We start from the raw sequence: 13,697 nt of genomic DNA, 5'->3' as shown, positions 1-13,697 counted from the left end.
GGAATGCTTCACATGGAAAAGAATTTCATCCAGTTGAAATAGTTAAATCCTCAAAGCATTCTAAACCTTCAGAAAAACTAGAAAGTATGGATATTTGTACTTCTGTTTTAATGTGAAGGAAGTATCAAGTCTGAGAGAGGATTTAGAGGAAAATAGATAGATGCAAAGTTTGAGTTTGCTGGCCTTGGTTGGCCGAGTGGTTAGCATACCCACTCTCCAACCAGCAGTACCGATTTGAATCCTGCTATGGGCATGGATGTTTGTAATTACCTTTAGGTGGGAAGTGCCATAAATTGTCCCACCGATAAACTAGCGAAACAATTTTTATTGGAACTCAACAAAACACACTGGCAGGACATCATTTTACATGAAAAAAAAAAAAAAAACTCCACACACTTTAAAAGCATTAGACAAAACCTTCAATTAGAGGAGAATGATCACTTAGTAAGCTTTGATGTGCCATCCCTTTTTACAAATGTTCTAGTAGACAATACACTAGTTCTTTGTCTGAAATTTATCCTCCTGACATTTGCATACTCTTTAAGCACTGCCTTAAATCAAGGTATTTTAGCTGGAATAACCAGCTCTTTAAACAACTTCTCCATGGAATTCTCTGAATCTTTGGCACTTAATTCTTCCCCACTCAAGTCCAAAGTATGGTTGAGGTATATAGACGATGTCTTAGCCATTTGGCCACCTGACCCACAGGCACGGTTTAACTCTGTACGTTTCCTCAATAATATCCATCCTCATATTAGTTTCACTGTGGAAGAAGAAAAAGGAGCCCTTGCCTTCTTGGATACTTTAGTTACAAGACAAGCAGATGAGAAATATCTGTGCAGATGAAAAATATCTACATGCCACTTCACACCACCATCCTGACCAGAAGCTTGGAATTTTCAAAACCTTAGCCTCCAGGGCAGAGTAAATTTCATCCTCAAGACAAGCACTGCACCTAGAACAACAGGCTCTGCTGACATCTTTCCAACAAAATGAATATAAAAAAAAAAAATAATAATAATAATAATAATAAAAAACACTGGCCAAACTCCTTAAAAAGAACAACAAATTCCCACACCCAAACTAGACTACACTATATCTTTATACTACATCAAAGGCACAACAGATAAACTGGGTTCCCTCCACTGAAACAGCACACAATCAGAACTGTATACAAACCTCTAAACAAAATTTCTACTTGCCTAAGACAAATCAAGGATTGCCTAGACCCTCTCTCCTTCCCTGGTGTCTACAGCATCCACCATGTGTGTGTGTGGAACTCAATATTTTGGACAGACAAAACAAACTACTTTGTCATTAGAAAAGAACACAAAAAGTACATCTGGAATGGAAGCAGATTATCTCAACATGTCATAGAGGAAGATCACTTCATAAAGGCCACTACTTTACAAATCCCAGTTCCAATTGAAGAGACTGTTCATGGAAGCGGCACAAGTTCTACAAAACCTGGTTAACTGCAACAGAATGGACGGTATGATTTTAAACAGATTTTGACACATGGCCCTATCTACCCATCAACATTGACAACAGGGATCACCACGAAGGATGCTGCTATCCACCTCCATGCACATGACTGTCCTTGTTATCCAGGTCATTTTAGTTTGTCTTCACTGATTGTGTAGCATTAAATTGCCTCTGATAATGCTAGTTTAAGCTAGCAAAACATCAGCTGTAAATAATTAATTTAAGCTAATAAATTATTTGTTTACATTCCAGTTTCCACGTAGTTTTATGTTCCAGAACCTTTGACATGAATAACAGCAACATCTACAGAAATTTAAACATGGAATAATACAAAGTAAACTTAATCATCTGCTGTCGTAGTAGCCTGAACACCACTTTGAGAGTACATATCAGAAATTGGCAGATATTATCAGATCCCTTTGAAGAATGAGGATAAATATTATTTTACCTTTATAACACCATGGGCTAAATATTAGTTAACTAGAATGCCTTGAGATGCACAAAATTCAGCTCAAACTTTTCAAACTGTAATGCATGTGGTTTTATGTAATATGTTGGGGAAAGGAATAATTTGTTTTCAAGATGACTTGCTTGTTTATATTTCTGGTACACTGATAGTTATTGTAAGTTATTGAAATCAGTTATCTCCAAGTTGCATCAAGCATATTTAAATTTAAACACTCCAAAGTGCCAGTGAGGTTTGGTATCTTGGGCATGCTATAAATCATAATGGAATAAGTCCAAATAAGAAAAATGGGTCTGCTCTATTCATTTAGTACTCCTCACATGGTTAAGCAAGTGAGGAGATTTGTTGGACAGTACATTTTTATTGTAAGTTTATCCAAAATTGTTCTGCATATCTTAATCCTTTGACAGCTCTTACCAAAAAGAGTGTGAGATTTAAGTGGGGAATTAAGGAGCAGAAGGCTGTTAAACATCTGAAGCAAGCTCTCATAAACCATCCTGTTTTATCTCACCCAAAACTGGGAGAAACCTTTTACATCTTGGCTGATGAATCATGATTTGTATTGCTGCAGAAGACAGCCGAAGGATTTAGACCTATAGCTTTTTTTTCTCAGCACTAAGTTTCCCTGAACTTAACTACTTGGTAATTGAAAAGGAAGCTATGGCAATTATTTTTCCACTGAGGAAACTTAAATGCCTTTTATTGGGTCAGATCATAAGCCATTGTCTTTTCTAAATAACATGAAGGACAAAAAAGAATAATTAGATAGACCTTGTAAATTCAAGAATTTAATATTAAAGTTAGCTATATCCCATGGATTAAAAATTCAGTGTCAGATTGTTGCTCTCAAGTTAATATATTGAAGAAAGTGCACCTGATGAAAAGGAGAGTACTTAGTACTTCTGAAAAAAGAAGAAAAAAAAAACTGCATGTTTTGTCTGCACCTATAAAATGTAGTGTATCTGAATGAAAGTCATCAGATACTCCACAGTGCACTTGTTTGTTCAATGTTTGATTTTGGGATCTCAAGTTTACAGTTCTCCATAGGAGAGCCCACTCTAATAGTTGGATGCTATCCATCATCAGGGCATAAGAATAACTACTGGTGCTTATCATACATTGTCCATTCAAAGTCTCTATGTTGAAGTAAACAAACCTGCTCTGTTGCTTTGACAGAAACAATTGTCTCTTAATTATGCCCTAAAAATAAAATCTCTTCCAAGACATTCTACATGAACTAGTATCTTATTCTCTCTGTTGGGAAGCTCAATATTATGCACATCAGACTGTCATTCACTCCATATGAAAGAGATTATGCAAGCTATTGCCATGAATGTTGACAATATTACCTGTATCAAACATAACAGCATTCTTCCAATGCAGGTTTGCACTCCACCCTGCAACCTCTCATTGTGTCAACTAAGGAAGTCTTATAGTCAATCAATTCACCTGCAATCCTTTAATACGTACAGAACAAAACACTCAGATTTCTTACCCATGTATACAGATGGTTCAAGAGCTGAGAAAACCCTCTGTTAATTTAAAGATGTTTATATAGAAAGGATATTATCATAATATTAATCCTGTCTATGGAGATGAGCTCTTTATTTCTAACGGTTATTTTTAATTTCCGAGTACTTTTATTTATTGCACAAGGGTTCACTCCGATTGGTTCAATGACTTTATTATTGCTTTCGGAATCCAAATAAATCACTGACTCAAGACTAAAATACAAAATAAACACATTTAATATAACAAAAACAATACTACATAACTAACTACAAATTTAATTGGATGCAAGGCCTTTTTAAAAAAAACTTACTTAAGACTAGACTAAACACTTTGTTTTCACAATGACAAAATGTTCATAACCAGTTTCTTTCTCTGTCAAGGCCCTTTTCCCAATGATATATGACTCTATTCTTCATTTTCACAGGATCCTTTTTCATCACTTATGTAGCACACATAAAATCTTCCTGAGTTAAGTCTCTTTTTAGTAGAAATAATAGTTAGATCCGGCGTCCTTAATACAGATGAAACTTCCTAATCAGAGTTTTCTCAAACATTCCTTTACAACGTAAATAGCAATTTCTTCTTTTATTCACTATTAATGCTTATTGACAGTCTTAACTCTTCCATTAAAAAAACTTACAGTTCTACGATTCCTTTTCGGAATCTCCTATAAATCTTCCAATTAGCTTTTCCTCGAGTATTCCTTTTAAAACGCCTATAGCAATATTTCCCTTTTATTTATCAATACTTATTCCACTTTGAAACTTAATAGTTCCACGATTCCTTTTTTGGAATCTACTATTAATTTTCCTCCGAGTGTCACATAAAAAAAAACTCAAGTTCCTCTGAATCTGAATATCTGCCCGCTTATGTTCTAAATTCCTTCCGAACGCTATCTTGTTTATTTCTGTTACTCAGCTACCGAACGCTTTCCTTGTGAGCTGTCAATTCCCACATCAAACTTCTTGGTGAGCATGCGAACTCCTTGAAAATGGCAAGCGAGAAACTAAATACTGTATAATGGCTGACACGGTTGTTTTCGTTAGCAACAAGAGAATGTCTTCATAAAACACAAAACTTAATATTTTAAACTACTATAAAAATGTTTAAAGTAATACAATTATTCAAATCTGGTAAGTACATAAACATTTTAACTGCTTTACATATCACTTTTGACAAAACAATTTCCATAACGGGCACATCGCAAGTGCCGACAATGCGTGTTATGAAAACAAAACTAATAAACATACTAACATAAACCATGTGTAAAAATATTCAGAATTTTAAATTATGATTATTATTTTTACACCTCTGTTAGTTGTGCTGCTTTGTTTCCTGACTTTATTATATCCAGTCATATTTCACTTGGTTTCAGTAATTTTACAGTACATTTTCATGCCATTCAGCTTGCACTTGTGCACATAAAACACTACCAAAATTGTGTGATTTATACAGCTTGAGTTCTTTACAGGCCATGACCTCTCCTATGTCAAATCTACATCCAGTTTTTTATAATGTTCTACAGATGTTATACAAAATGATGATCCTTCATTTTGATAATTAGTTGTTTTGGATTCCCAGCTACGTTGGAATTGAGAGAAATGAGACTACAGATGCAGCTGCTAAGTCAGCTCACTCCTTTTCCACATACTGTTTCAGTCCCGTATATAGACAGTTTGAGATCAAAGCTAATTAATTAGTAATGGTAATCAAGGCAAGGAAGCACTCACAGATAAATTAGAATGAATGCTTGAAGCTAAGCATTGACAGTTTAGTCAATGTAGAAACAGAAGAGAGCTCTGCTTATAAAGCTCTGGATAGGGTGAGTGTCATCATGCATTCTTATTTATGAGGACTGATGATCCACCTATGTGTGAACAACTCTCATCCCACTATTTGTTACATTCTGGTGTAGTGCCTGCACTTTATTCAAGAAAGCAATGGAATTTTTACTAATATGACAGCTATATATACTCAAGCCTTATCAGACTCAGAGCCTTAAGTTTATAACTTTTTACAAAGAATTAATTCATACAAACACATTTGATTATAAATTCTATTTATATGTAGTGACCACATGGCTTAACTTTTAAAAATTTTCTTTTTGTACATCATTTACTAATTTATTTCTTTATTACTATTATTATTAACTTTGAATACTGCTGTAACCTTAGGTTTGGTGCAGTATGACCTTTTCAGTCCTTGCACCAATAAACCATCATCCAACCATGCTCACTATAACAAACTATTCACTACAATATGAGTTTTCTGTAGAAAACTTAATAAAATCTTGATTATGCTGAACTATTCTAGTTGAACTTGCACCTGGTTGATTGAGTGGACAGCATCTCTCTCTCCAATCCACAAACTTTAGCTTTGGATCCTACTGTGGCACTGAGAAAAAGTCTGAAAGAGTTGCATGTTTCATCTCTAGAGCATAACTCCCAGATTATTCAACCTTAATTGACATTACTATTGTATTATTGTACTGCATACTAGGTTTCAGCATTTTGATTCACACATACATACTGTGCGTGTGTGTGTGAGAGAGTATTTCTTGTGAGGGCATACGATGTATTGACTGTAGAAACCAAACATTTATGCTGATGCTCCCTGGATAAAAATTATCTCTAAAAATTAACATAGAAAATTCCTTGTTTTAAAACAAATCTAATAATGGCATTTTTGAGTTTATATCTTATTTAATTATTTATAAGCATCTCTACCATAAACAATGTATTCTGCATATCAGTCTGCTTCACTGATAAGGAGGCATAAGTTGCCATTGGAAAGTGAGCTCAGCTTCTCTTATTTATTTGTAAATCCTATGTTTGAATATCTATAAACTAAAAAAGTAATTTATTCTTTGATTATTGTAATTAATCTGAGTAAGCTTTAATAAAACTTGAGAATTTTATTTGGTTTTAAAATTTCAAGTTATGCTTACCCACAATATTTTCCTTTAAATACTTACATTTAAGGTTTGACACCAACTAAAGGAAATGCAACCACAGGTCGAATGTCAACTAGGGGAGTTGTTGTCAGTGTACCTGTAGAACTACAGAAAACTTCACCAAGAAAAGCCCAGTCAACAAATAACAGCTTTTCTGACAGTCCATATAAACGGAAATTTTCAGATGCAGGTAAAAATAATTTCATTGTCTTTTTTTTTTTAATTTTGAATGTCAATGAACACGGGAAATTGCATGAAATTTGAAGCTAAATAAGTGGGTCGGAAAATCCACATATCTGCTATGGAACTTAAAGACTGACTAGGGTGACTAATCCAATGTCATCTGCTCTGCAGAGCAGTTGATAGCAATGATGCCCTTTGGTTGGAAACAATTATAAGAGCTTTTCACTTAAAGGTAATTAGCTGATCTCATATAGAGGTAGCAGGATTTCTCATACTGAATAACAAACCTGCCAGAGGACATGTGGAATCAAGTGACACAGAGGTCTTAGCACATAACTTTAGTTGCTTTAGCATAATCTAAAACATCTGCTTAACTCAACCTACACTGCATTTCAACAACAGCTGCAACCCAAACCTCAAATGGCATTTGACCATTCTGGTCCTTTGCTAAGGCTGTTTGGGTGCAACTGCTTCCATTCTGTACTTCCACCTTTTTTTTTTCACACTGACTTGAATAACCTTTTATATAGGCCTTTCATCTAAAGATGAGTTATCCTATCTCATACAAAGATAGTAGGAGGTTTTCCTCCCAAACACTAGGGTTTTTTTTTTTTTTTTCATCAAGTAGCCAGACGTTCAGACACATGCACTGAAGATGCATAATATACTGGCTTTGTAGCCTTAGTTACTTAAACCACAATAAATACTTTCTCACAACCAAATAGTGCCACTGTAATATCACCTGGAGATAAGGCTGACCTCTTAGCATAATTCTTCTACTTCTGCACAGATGACAAGTATGGATCACCCCCCCCCCCCACACACACACACACAGCTAACTGCATGTCTCCTATGATCTTTTTGCCAGAAAGATAAGAGCTTTCATTAGTTTAGATGCCTCCAAGCTTTCTGAACCTGATGGTATTCCTCCCTCTTTCTACTTGCCAGTTGTTCTCCAGAATTAACATTCAATTTCTTTACAATCTTTCATCATGGCATTTCTCTATAGCAGCGTTTCTCAAACTTTTCCTATGATGGAACACTTCACAAATTCTGAAATTTTAATGGAACACCTTGGTTAGAGTCGAGTATCATCAGTCTTGTATGCAGTGTAAACTAAGCGCACCCTATCGCTGCAGCAGGCTGTCGCATCGCAAAAATGCAACATCACACACTACAGTCATGCTGGGCCGCAGCGTATCACATTGACCTTGCTTGTGACTGCACATTTCCTAGAATAGATACCTCCATACTTCACTTGCGCTTGTAGGTGTTGACAACCATGGGCTGCTGCTGAGTCAAGGCCCCTGCACGCTTGCCTTAATAGCACAATCCACACGCAAAGTGAGGAGCACCTGATTTTCAAACTTGTTTGAACTTGTCGCACCATTCCAGGCTCGTATTATTTTTGATAATTTTTCACGGAACACTTATTTACTTTCTGTGGAACACCAGTGTTCCGCTGAACATAGTTTGGGAAACAATGAGCATGAAATCAAGCCCCCATCCAAAAAAAAAAAAAGAATAAAAGTTACTTATCAAATTATTACCCCATCATTCTCATTCCAGTTCTCTCTGAAATAATGAAGAAGGCCATAAACAGCCAACTTTTTCACTCTGATACCGATTAGTTAGTGACTTGCAATATGGATTTTGCCACTCTTAATTCATACCAGATCTCTTAGCCAGTATTTTCCCATAGAACCATGTAGGGAAACTTTGTATAGTTGCATTTGATATTTCCAGGTCATTTAGCAATCAAAGGCCTACCAAAGTACTATTTTATGATCTGCCCTCTGTTTTTTGCAGTTAGATTTATAGTTCCTTCTCTTCAGATTTCCTCACTACCAGAACTCTGTACTTTTGTATGATGATGAGCATGCTCTTCCTTTATATGCAGATCGTCTTCCCTCAGTAACTTCAAATCTTGTCGATAGTTTTTCTGATGACAGCATTCTCCTTTTCTGTTCTTCATTTCACACACATCCGCACGGTTAGCCTAGTGGCTGTGCACTTCGCAACCATATGACTGGGGAAGGAGTGTCCCAGATTCGATTCCCGTTGAAGACGTGAGGAATTTGAGGATCTTCCTCAGCCATAGCCAAGTTAGCCAGTCTTGGGTGCGGGCAGTAGGGTTTTTTCCGCCAGTTTAGCTGGCATTTTTCATCCCACAAGCAGGCAAACCGGCCCCATGAACACACACGGATCTACAGCCATAAATACTTAACCCCATGAGGGGGCTCAACTCACCCTAATAGGGACGGGGGGGGGGGAGGAAACTCCATATGAATAAATAAATTTCACACACCTTGTAATGCTCAAACATTTGAGTTTAAGGATCTTCCTTAAGAAATACTACTGAAACATAGTACTGCCTTAGCTCAGAGTATTGTCATACAACTTTCATAATCAAAGAAAATCATCCAAACTTGATTTGTTATTCATCACTGAGTCTCAACTGGCATCCTCTACAATTACAGCTCACCTAAACTTTACACAGTTCGTTATGCATGATGCCTTCCATAAGAAGTGCAGAATGTTCACCCTTGTCAGGTCTGAGGTCTCATGCCAAAGTTTGTCAGACCAGGAATCTCCTTTATATGATCTGCTTTGGTTCAATTTCCTTGCCTTGTTTTGATCCTTTGTCACCCTTCTAATTTTGATGACTATACCGACCAGTTTGATTTTCTAACTCTGAAAGTTGACAACATACAGTTTAATTACCCAAAGAGTGAGTTAATTATCCTTGAAGATTTTGACATTATTCCAACTTGCTCCTCTTCTCTGACTTCACTGACTCAGTTGGAAGATAAGCTGAATTGTTTGCTGTCAGTAATGATCTAGCATAAATTGTTACCCTACCAGAATTCCGAATCCCCCATCATTCTCCCAGCACTCTGGACCTTTTCTTAATCAATTGGCCCTCCAAATGCATGTTGATGTTAGCCCGTCTCTTGGCAACTCTGACCACAACCTTTTCCAATTTTTCTTTTTCTACAGATTATCGTTCTCCATCCATTCTCAGGCTTGTATATCATGGAACTACAGTGCTTTGCCAATTGGGATGACCTTTGAGATTTCTGTATATCTTTTCCATGGTCTGATTATTGTTTGCATTCTCCTGAATCTAGACACTTGCTCTAATCTAATAACTGAAACTATTTTTACTGGGTTGAATCTCAAAATTTTTGATCATAATAACCTTGGTTTTGCAACAAATGTGCCCAAGCAGTTCAACAGCTTAAGCTAAAGACTCCAGTCTTTCTCATTCACATCTGGGGGGGGGGGGGGATCTAAAAGTGATGTTGTAAGGGCCAAATGCATTAAACTGAACTCTTGTTCAATTGGCAGTCAAGCTTTCTATTCCTTTGCCAAGGCTGTTGGACAGAACTTATGCCTTACTATGTTTCTGCCTCTCTCTCTTATCCTGATAGAACAGTGACATCTCCTAAGGGAGAGCTCTTGGCATCAGTCTACTCCAACTTTTGTTTAGATGATAAAAATAAATCTCCCCTATGGTTTCACAAATCAACCTCTGTATGCCTCCTCTGATCTTTCAAAAGAAGAGCATCAAAACATCACTAGCATTGAGGTTAATTGGTCCTCCAGCCTAGATTGTATTACTCTAATTGTACTAAGAGTTTGTGCTCCAGAATTAGCACTTACCCCTGTATCATCTTTATAAGCTATCATTCATCTGCTTTCGATCCTACAGTATGGAAGCAAGCTTTTATACATCTTATTCCTAAAAAGGGAGATAAGTCAAACCATCAAACTATTGTTTCATTGCCTTCACCGCAGTACTTTCAAATGTAATGGAAAAGGATATCCACAACCAGCTTTTTTTTTTGATGACATAAAGACTCATCGGTTAATTAGTGATCACGAGTATGGATTCTGTCATCTTGTTCTATTACAACACACTGCCTCGCTAACCTTACCCCCCACCCCCACTTTGGATATAGGCCATGGAAAGATTTATAGCATCTCCTGGTCTTTCCAATCATTTGATTAAGTCTGGCATTAAGGATTTCTTTCCAAGATGATAATCTTATTGTGTCCCTTCTACTTTTTGTGAATGGATTGCCATTTCCTCTCATTATTCATTGCATGTCACGAGGATGGTCTCCTTTCATCTGATATTTCCATTAATTCAAGATTACCCAAAGTCTCCTTGCTTTCACCTATACTCTTTCTCTTATACACAAATGACCTCCTCTCATTAATCTACAATCCTATTCATACCTTTGCTGATGTCATCACTTCTTTCCTCTGCATCATTCATGTGCTTGAGTGCTGGGAGAATTCATGTTAGAGGATTAATGGAGAAAAACAGCACTGTGAGAAAGGATTAAAAATAATGCATTTTTCAAAATTATGGAGACAACTACCGCGTTTGAATAAAAACTTTAGTTTAATATAACTAAAATCTACATTTGATTTCCTTTGAAATTTCCTTTATTAATAAAGGAAATTTTGACCTTTATATCAAGGTCATCTTCTGGAGCATACAACTATACACAGAAAACAAGCTACACTACAATCAAACTGGTTTGTTAAAGATACTGACCAACAGCTACAACAATTGATGGCCTCACTTCTGGTTAAAAAAAAAAAAAAAAAAAAAAAAAAAAAAAAATTATACATCAACGCTAGAGTCCTATTATTAGTGTTATCTGTTGGTTGTAGAAATACATTGGGTGCAACAACAAGTATCTATCTATATACATATATTAACATCATGATTATACTTGTACATTCCAGCCAGTTGGTATGGAATGGTTTCTAATACTAGCTGAAGATTGTCTAGAGTCCTGACTTATGCTGGATCTTATATATTAGGTAGGCTGAATGTGTGCTATCCAGATCCTTGGAATTTTCATGCCATCTTTGTTGTTGATATTTGGGTGGTTTATCAGGATTTCGCAGGCTTCCTCAAATTTCCTTTCACACCAGGTTTTTGTGTGGTGTAAAGAGCGAGTGCTTTTCCAGTTGATTTGGTGTAAGTTGTTGAGCACGTGGTCTGAGAGGCCTGCTTCACCATAATGGTTATATTTAATGTGTCTAATGTGTTCTTCCTTGCGTATAGGGATTGTCCGTCCTGTTTCACCAATGTACGTTAAGTTACTGGTGCAGCGGATGCAATAGACTCTAGGATGTACTAATGAGAGGAGAGGATCCTTAGAGGAGTTGAATATGGTTTTAAGTTTAGTTGGTGGTTTAACGGTGGCATTGAGGTAATAATGTTGTAGGATTCTGTTGATTTTTTCTGATAATCCTTTAATGTATGGGATGGCTATGGTTTTACTGTAATATAGATTCATTTTTGTTGTTGTTTTATGGAGTATTTTATTAATAGTATTTTTGTTATAAGCCATTATTTATGAATGTGTCACTGTTGATTTTTAGTTCTTGTTTCAGGGCTTGCCGGTTAGAGCAAATTGTTGTAGCTCTGTTTTTAAGGGTGGGTGTTAATGACTCCATATTTTTGTGATGGGTGGTGGTATGAATTAGCATGTATGTATTGGCCAGTGTGTGTCTGTTTTCGGTAGACTGTGAAGGATAGACTGCCTGAAGGAAGACGTGACTAGTGTGTCTAGGAATGGAAGCCAATTTTGATTTTCAATTTCGATGGTAAATTGTATGCATTTGTGTTGTTTGTTCAAGTGGCTAAGGAATATGTTTAGCGTTTGTCGTCCTGTGCGGCCAGATCGCGAACACGTCAATGTATCTAAGCCAGACTGTCGATCTTAGTGTGGCAGAATCAAGTGCCCTTGGTTCAAAGGTTTCCATGTAGAAGTTGGCGATTGGGGGGGGGGGGGGATAGTGTTGAGCCCATGGCTGTACCTTCTTTCTGTAGGTAAAATTTGTTTTGCCACCTGAAGTTACCAGACTGTAGTACGTGGGCAAAGAGGGCCGGAAATTTGTTCTGTAGTAGGAGAATTGTGTCATTGATGGGGACATTAGTGAAAAGGGCAGAAACTTCGAAACTGACTAATAAGTCGTCTTTGTGAAGTGTTATGTTTTTAATTTTGTTTATAAAGTGTTGTGTGCTTTTTATGTAGGAGGAGGAATGACCTACCAACTCCTTGAGTGTTGCCGCTAATTTCTTGGCTAAGTGGTAATTGGGACTGTCTATTCCTTCCACGATTGGTCGAAGGAGCACATATATTCTGCGGGGGGGGCATAGTGGGGTTTGAGTTTTTTAACCGTGTCTGGTGACCAAGAAGTGACGGACTTGAGTAGTTTCTCTGTTTTATCCTTTATCCTTTTTGTTGGGTTATAATTTACCAGCTTATATGTGTTGTTATCAGCTACTAGGTGATTCATTTGAAGTACGTATGTTGACCTATCAAGGATGACAGTGGTATTGCCTTTATCCGATTTTGTTATTATTATGTTTTGTTTAGCTTTTAATGATTTAATTGCTGCTAGTTCTGTATGGTTTTCTAAGTGTTCAGGACATTACTAGTTTCTAGTCGTATTTTATCTGCTATATTGTTAGGTAGGGTCAAGATGCCTCTTTCTATGTGGTAGATAAAATCCAATTTGTTTACCTTTTTAGGTGCTATTGCATAGTTAAGTCCTTTATTCAGTAGCATAAGTTCGCCGTTGTTCAGGGTGTGGCTTGATAGGTTCATCACATGGTTCTTGCTTGCCGGTGGTTGGTCGCTCCTTGTCTCCTTGTTTGTTGTTCATTGTTGGTGTTTATCAGGGAGAAGGTCTTCTGATTGGATTCCTGTGATTGGCTGCCATATTTTGCCATTGTTTCAAACTGCGAAATTTGGTCTTGAGTTTTTCTTTATTCTTTTCCAGGGTATATTTGTCCGAATTGTCAGTAATTCTTTGAAGTACTTATAGAATGTCTGGATTAATATAGTTCGATAGTTCGGATTGCAATTTTGAAACCAGATTTTGTGTTGTAGCTAGGATTTGGCGGGCTGTTTGAATCTGCTCCCTGAGCATTGCTTTTTTTGTGTGGTCATAAATACGGAGTGGACGTAAATTTCTTTTTTAGCCTGATGCAGATAGGAATAAGGTTATTGTCTCTGCATCTCTTTAAAAAGGCCAGCCGATTGATCAATAGGGAAATATGAA

At 36.7% G+C, this 13,697-nt stretch overlaps 1 protein-coding gene across 2 annotated transcripts in view; it reads left to right on the top strand.

Moving 5' to 3' along the window:
• LOC150098746 (structural maintenance of chromosomes flexible hinge domain-containing protein 1-like) overlaps positions 1-13,697 on the top strand; it is a 733,568-nt gene that overhangs the window by 700,377 nt on the left and 19,494 nt on the right. For both annotated transcript variants that reach the window (XM_090405871.1, XM_090405872.1), the window contains exon 49: positions 6,445-6,606. In XM_090405871.1, coding sequence (XP_090261997.1) covers positions 6,445-6,606 — 162 coding nt within the window. The remainder of the gene's footprint in view (positions 1-6,444; positions 6,607-13,697) is intronic.

Source organism: Typopeltis vanoorti, chromosome 15 (assembly GCF_054136105.1).
Source record: "Typopeltis vanoorti isolate ZY-2024b chromosome 15, IOZ_Tvanoo_1.0, whole genome shotgun sequence".
Taxonomy (NCBI): domain Eukaryota; kingdom Metazoa; phylum Arthropoda; class Arachnida; order Uropygi; family Thelyphonidae; genus Typopeltis; species Typopeltis vanoorti.
Note: the sequence above shows the minus strand (reverse complement) of the source record. Positions and strands in the feature narration are given on the sequence as shown.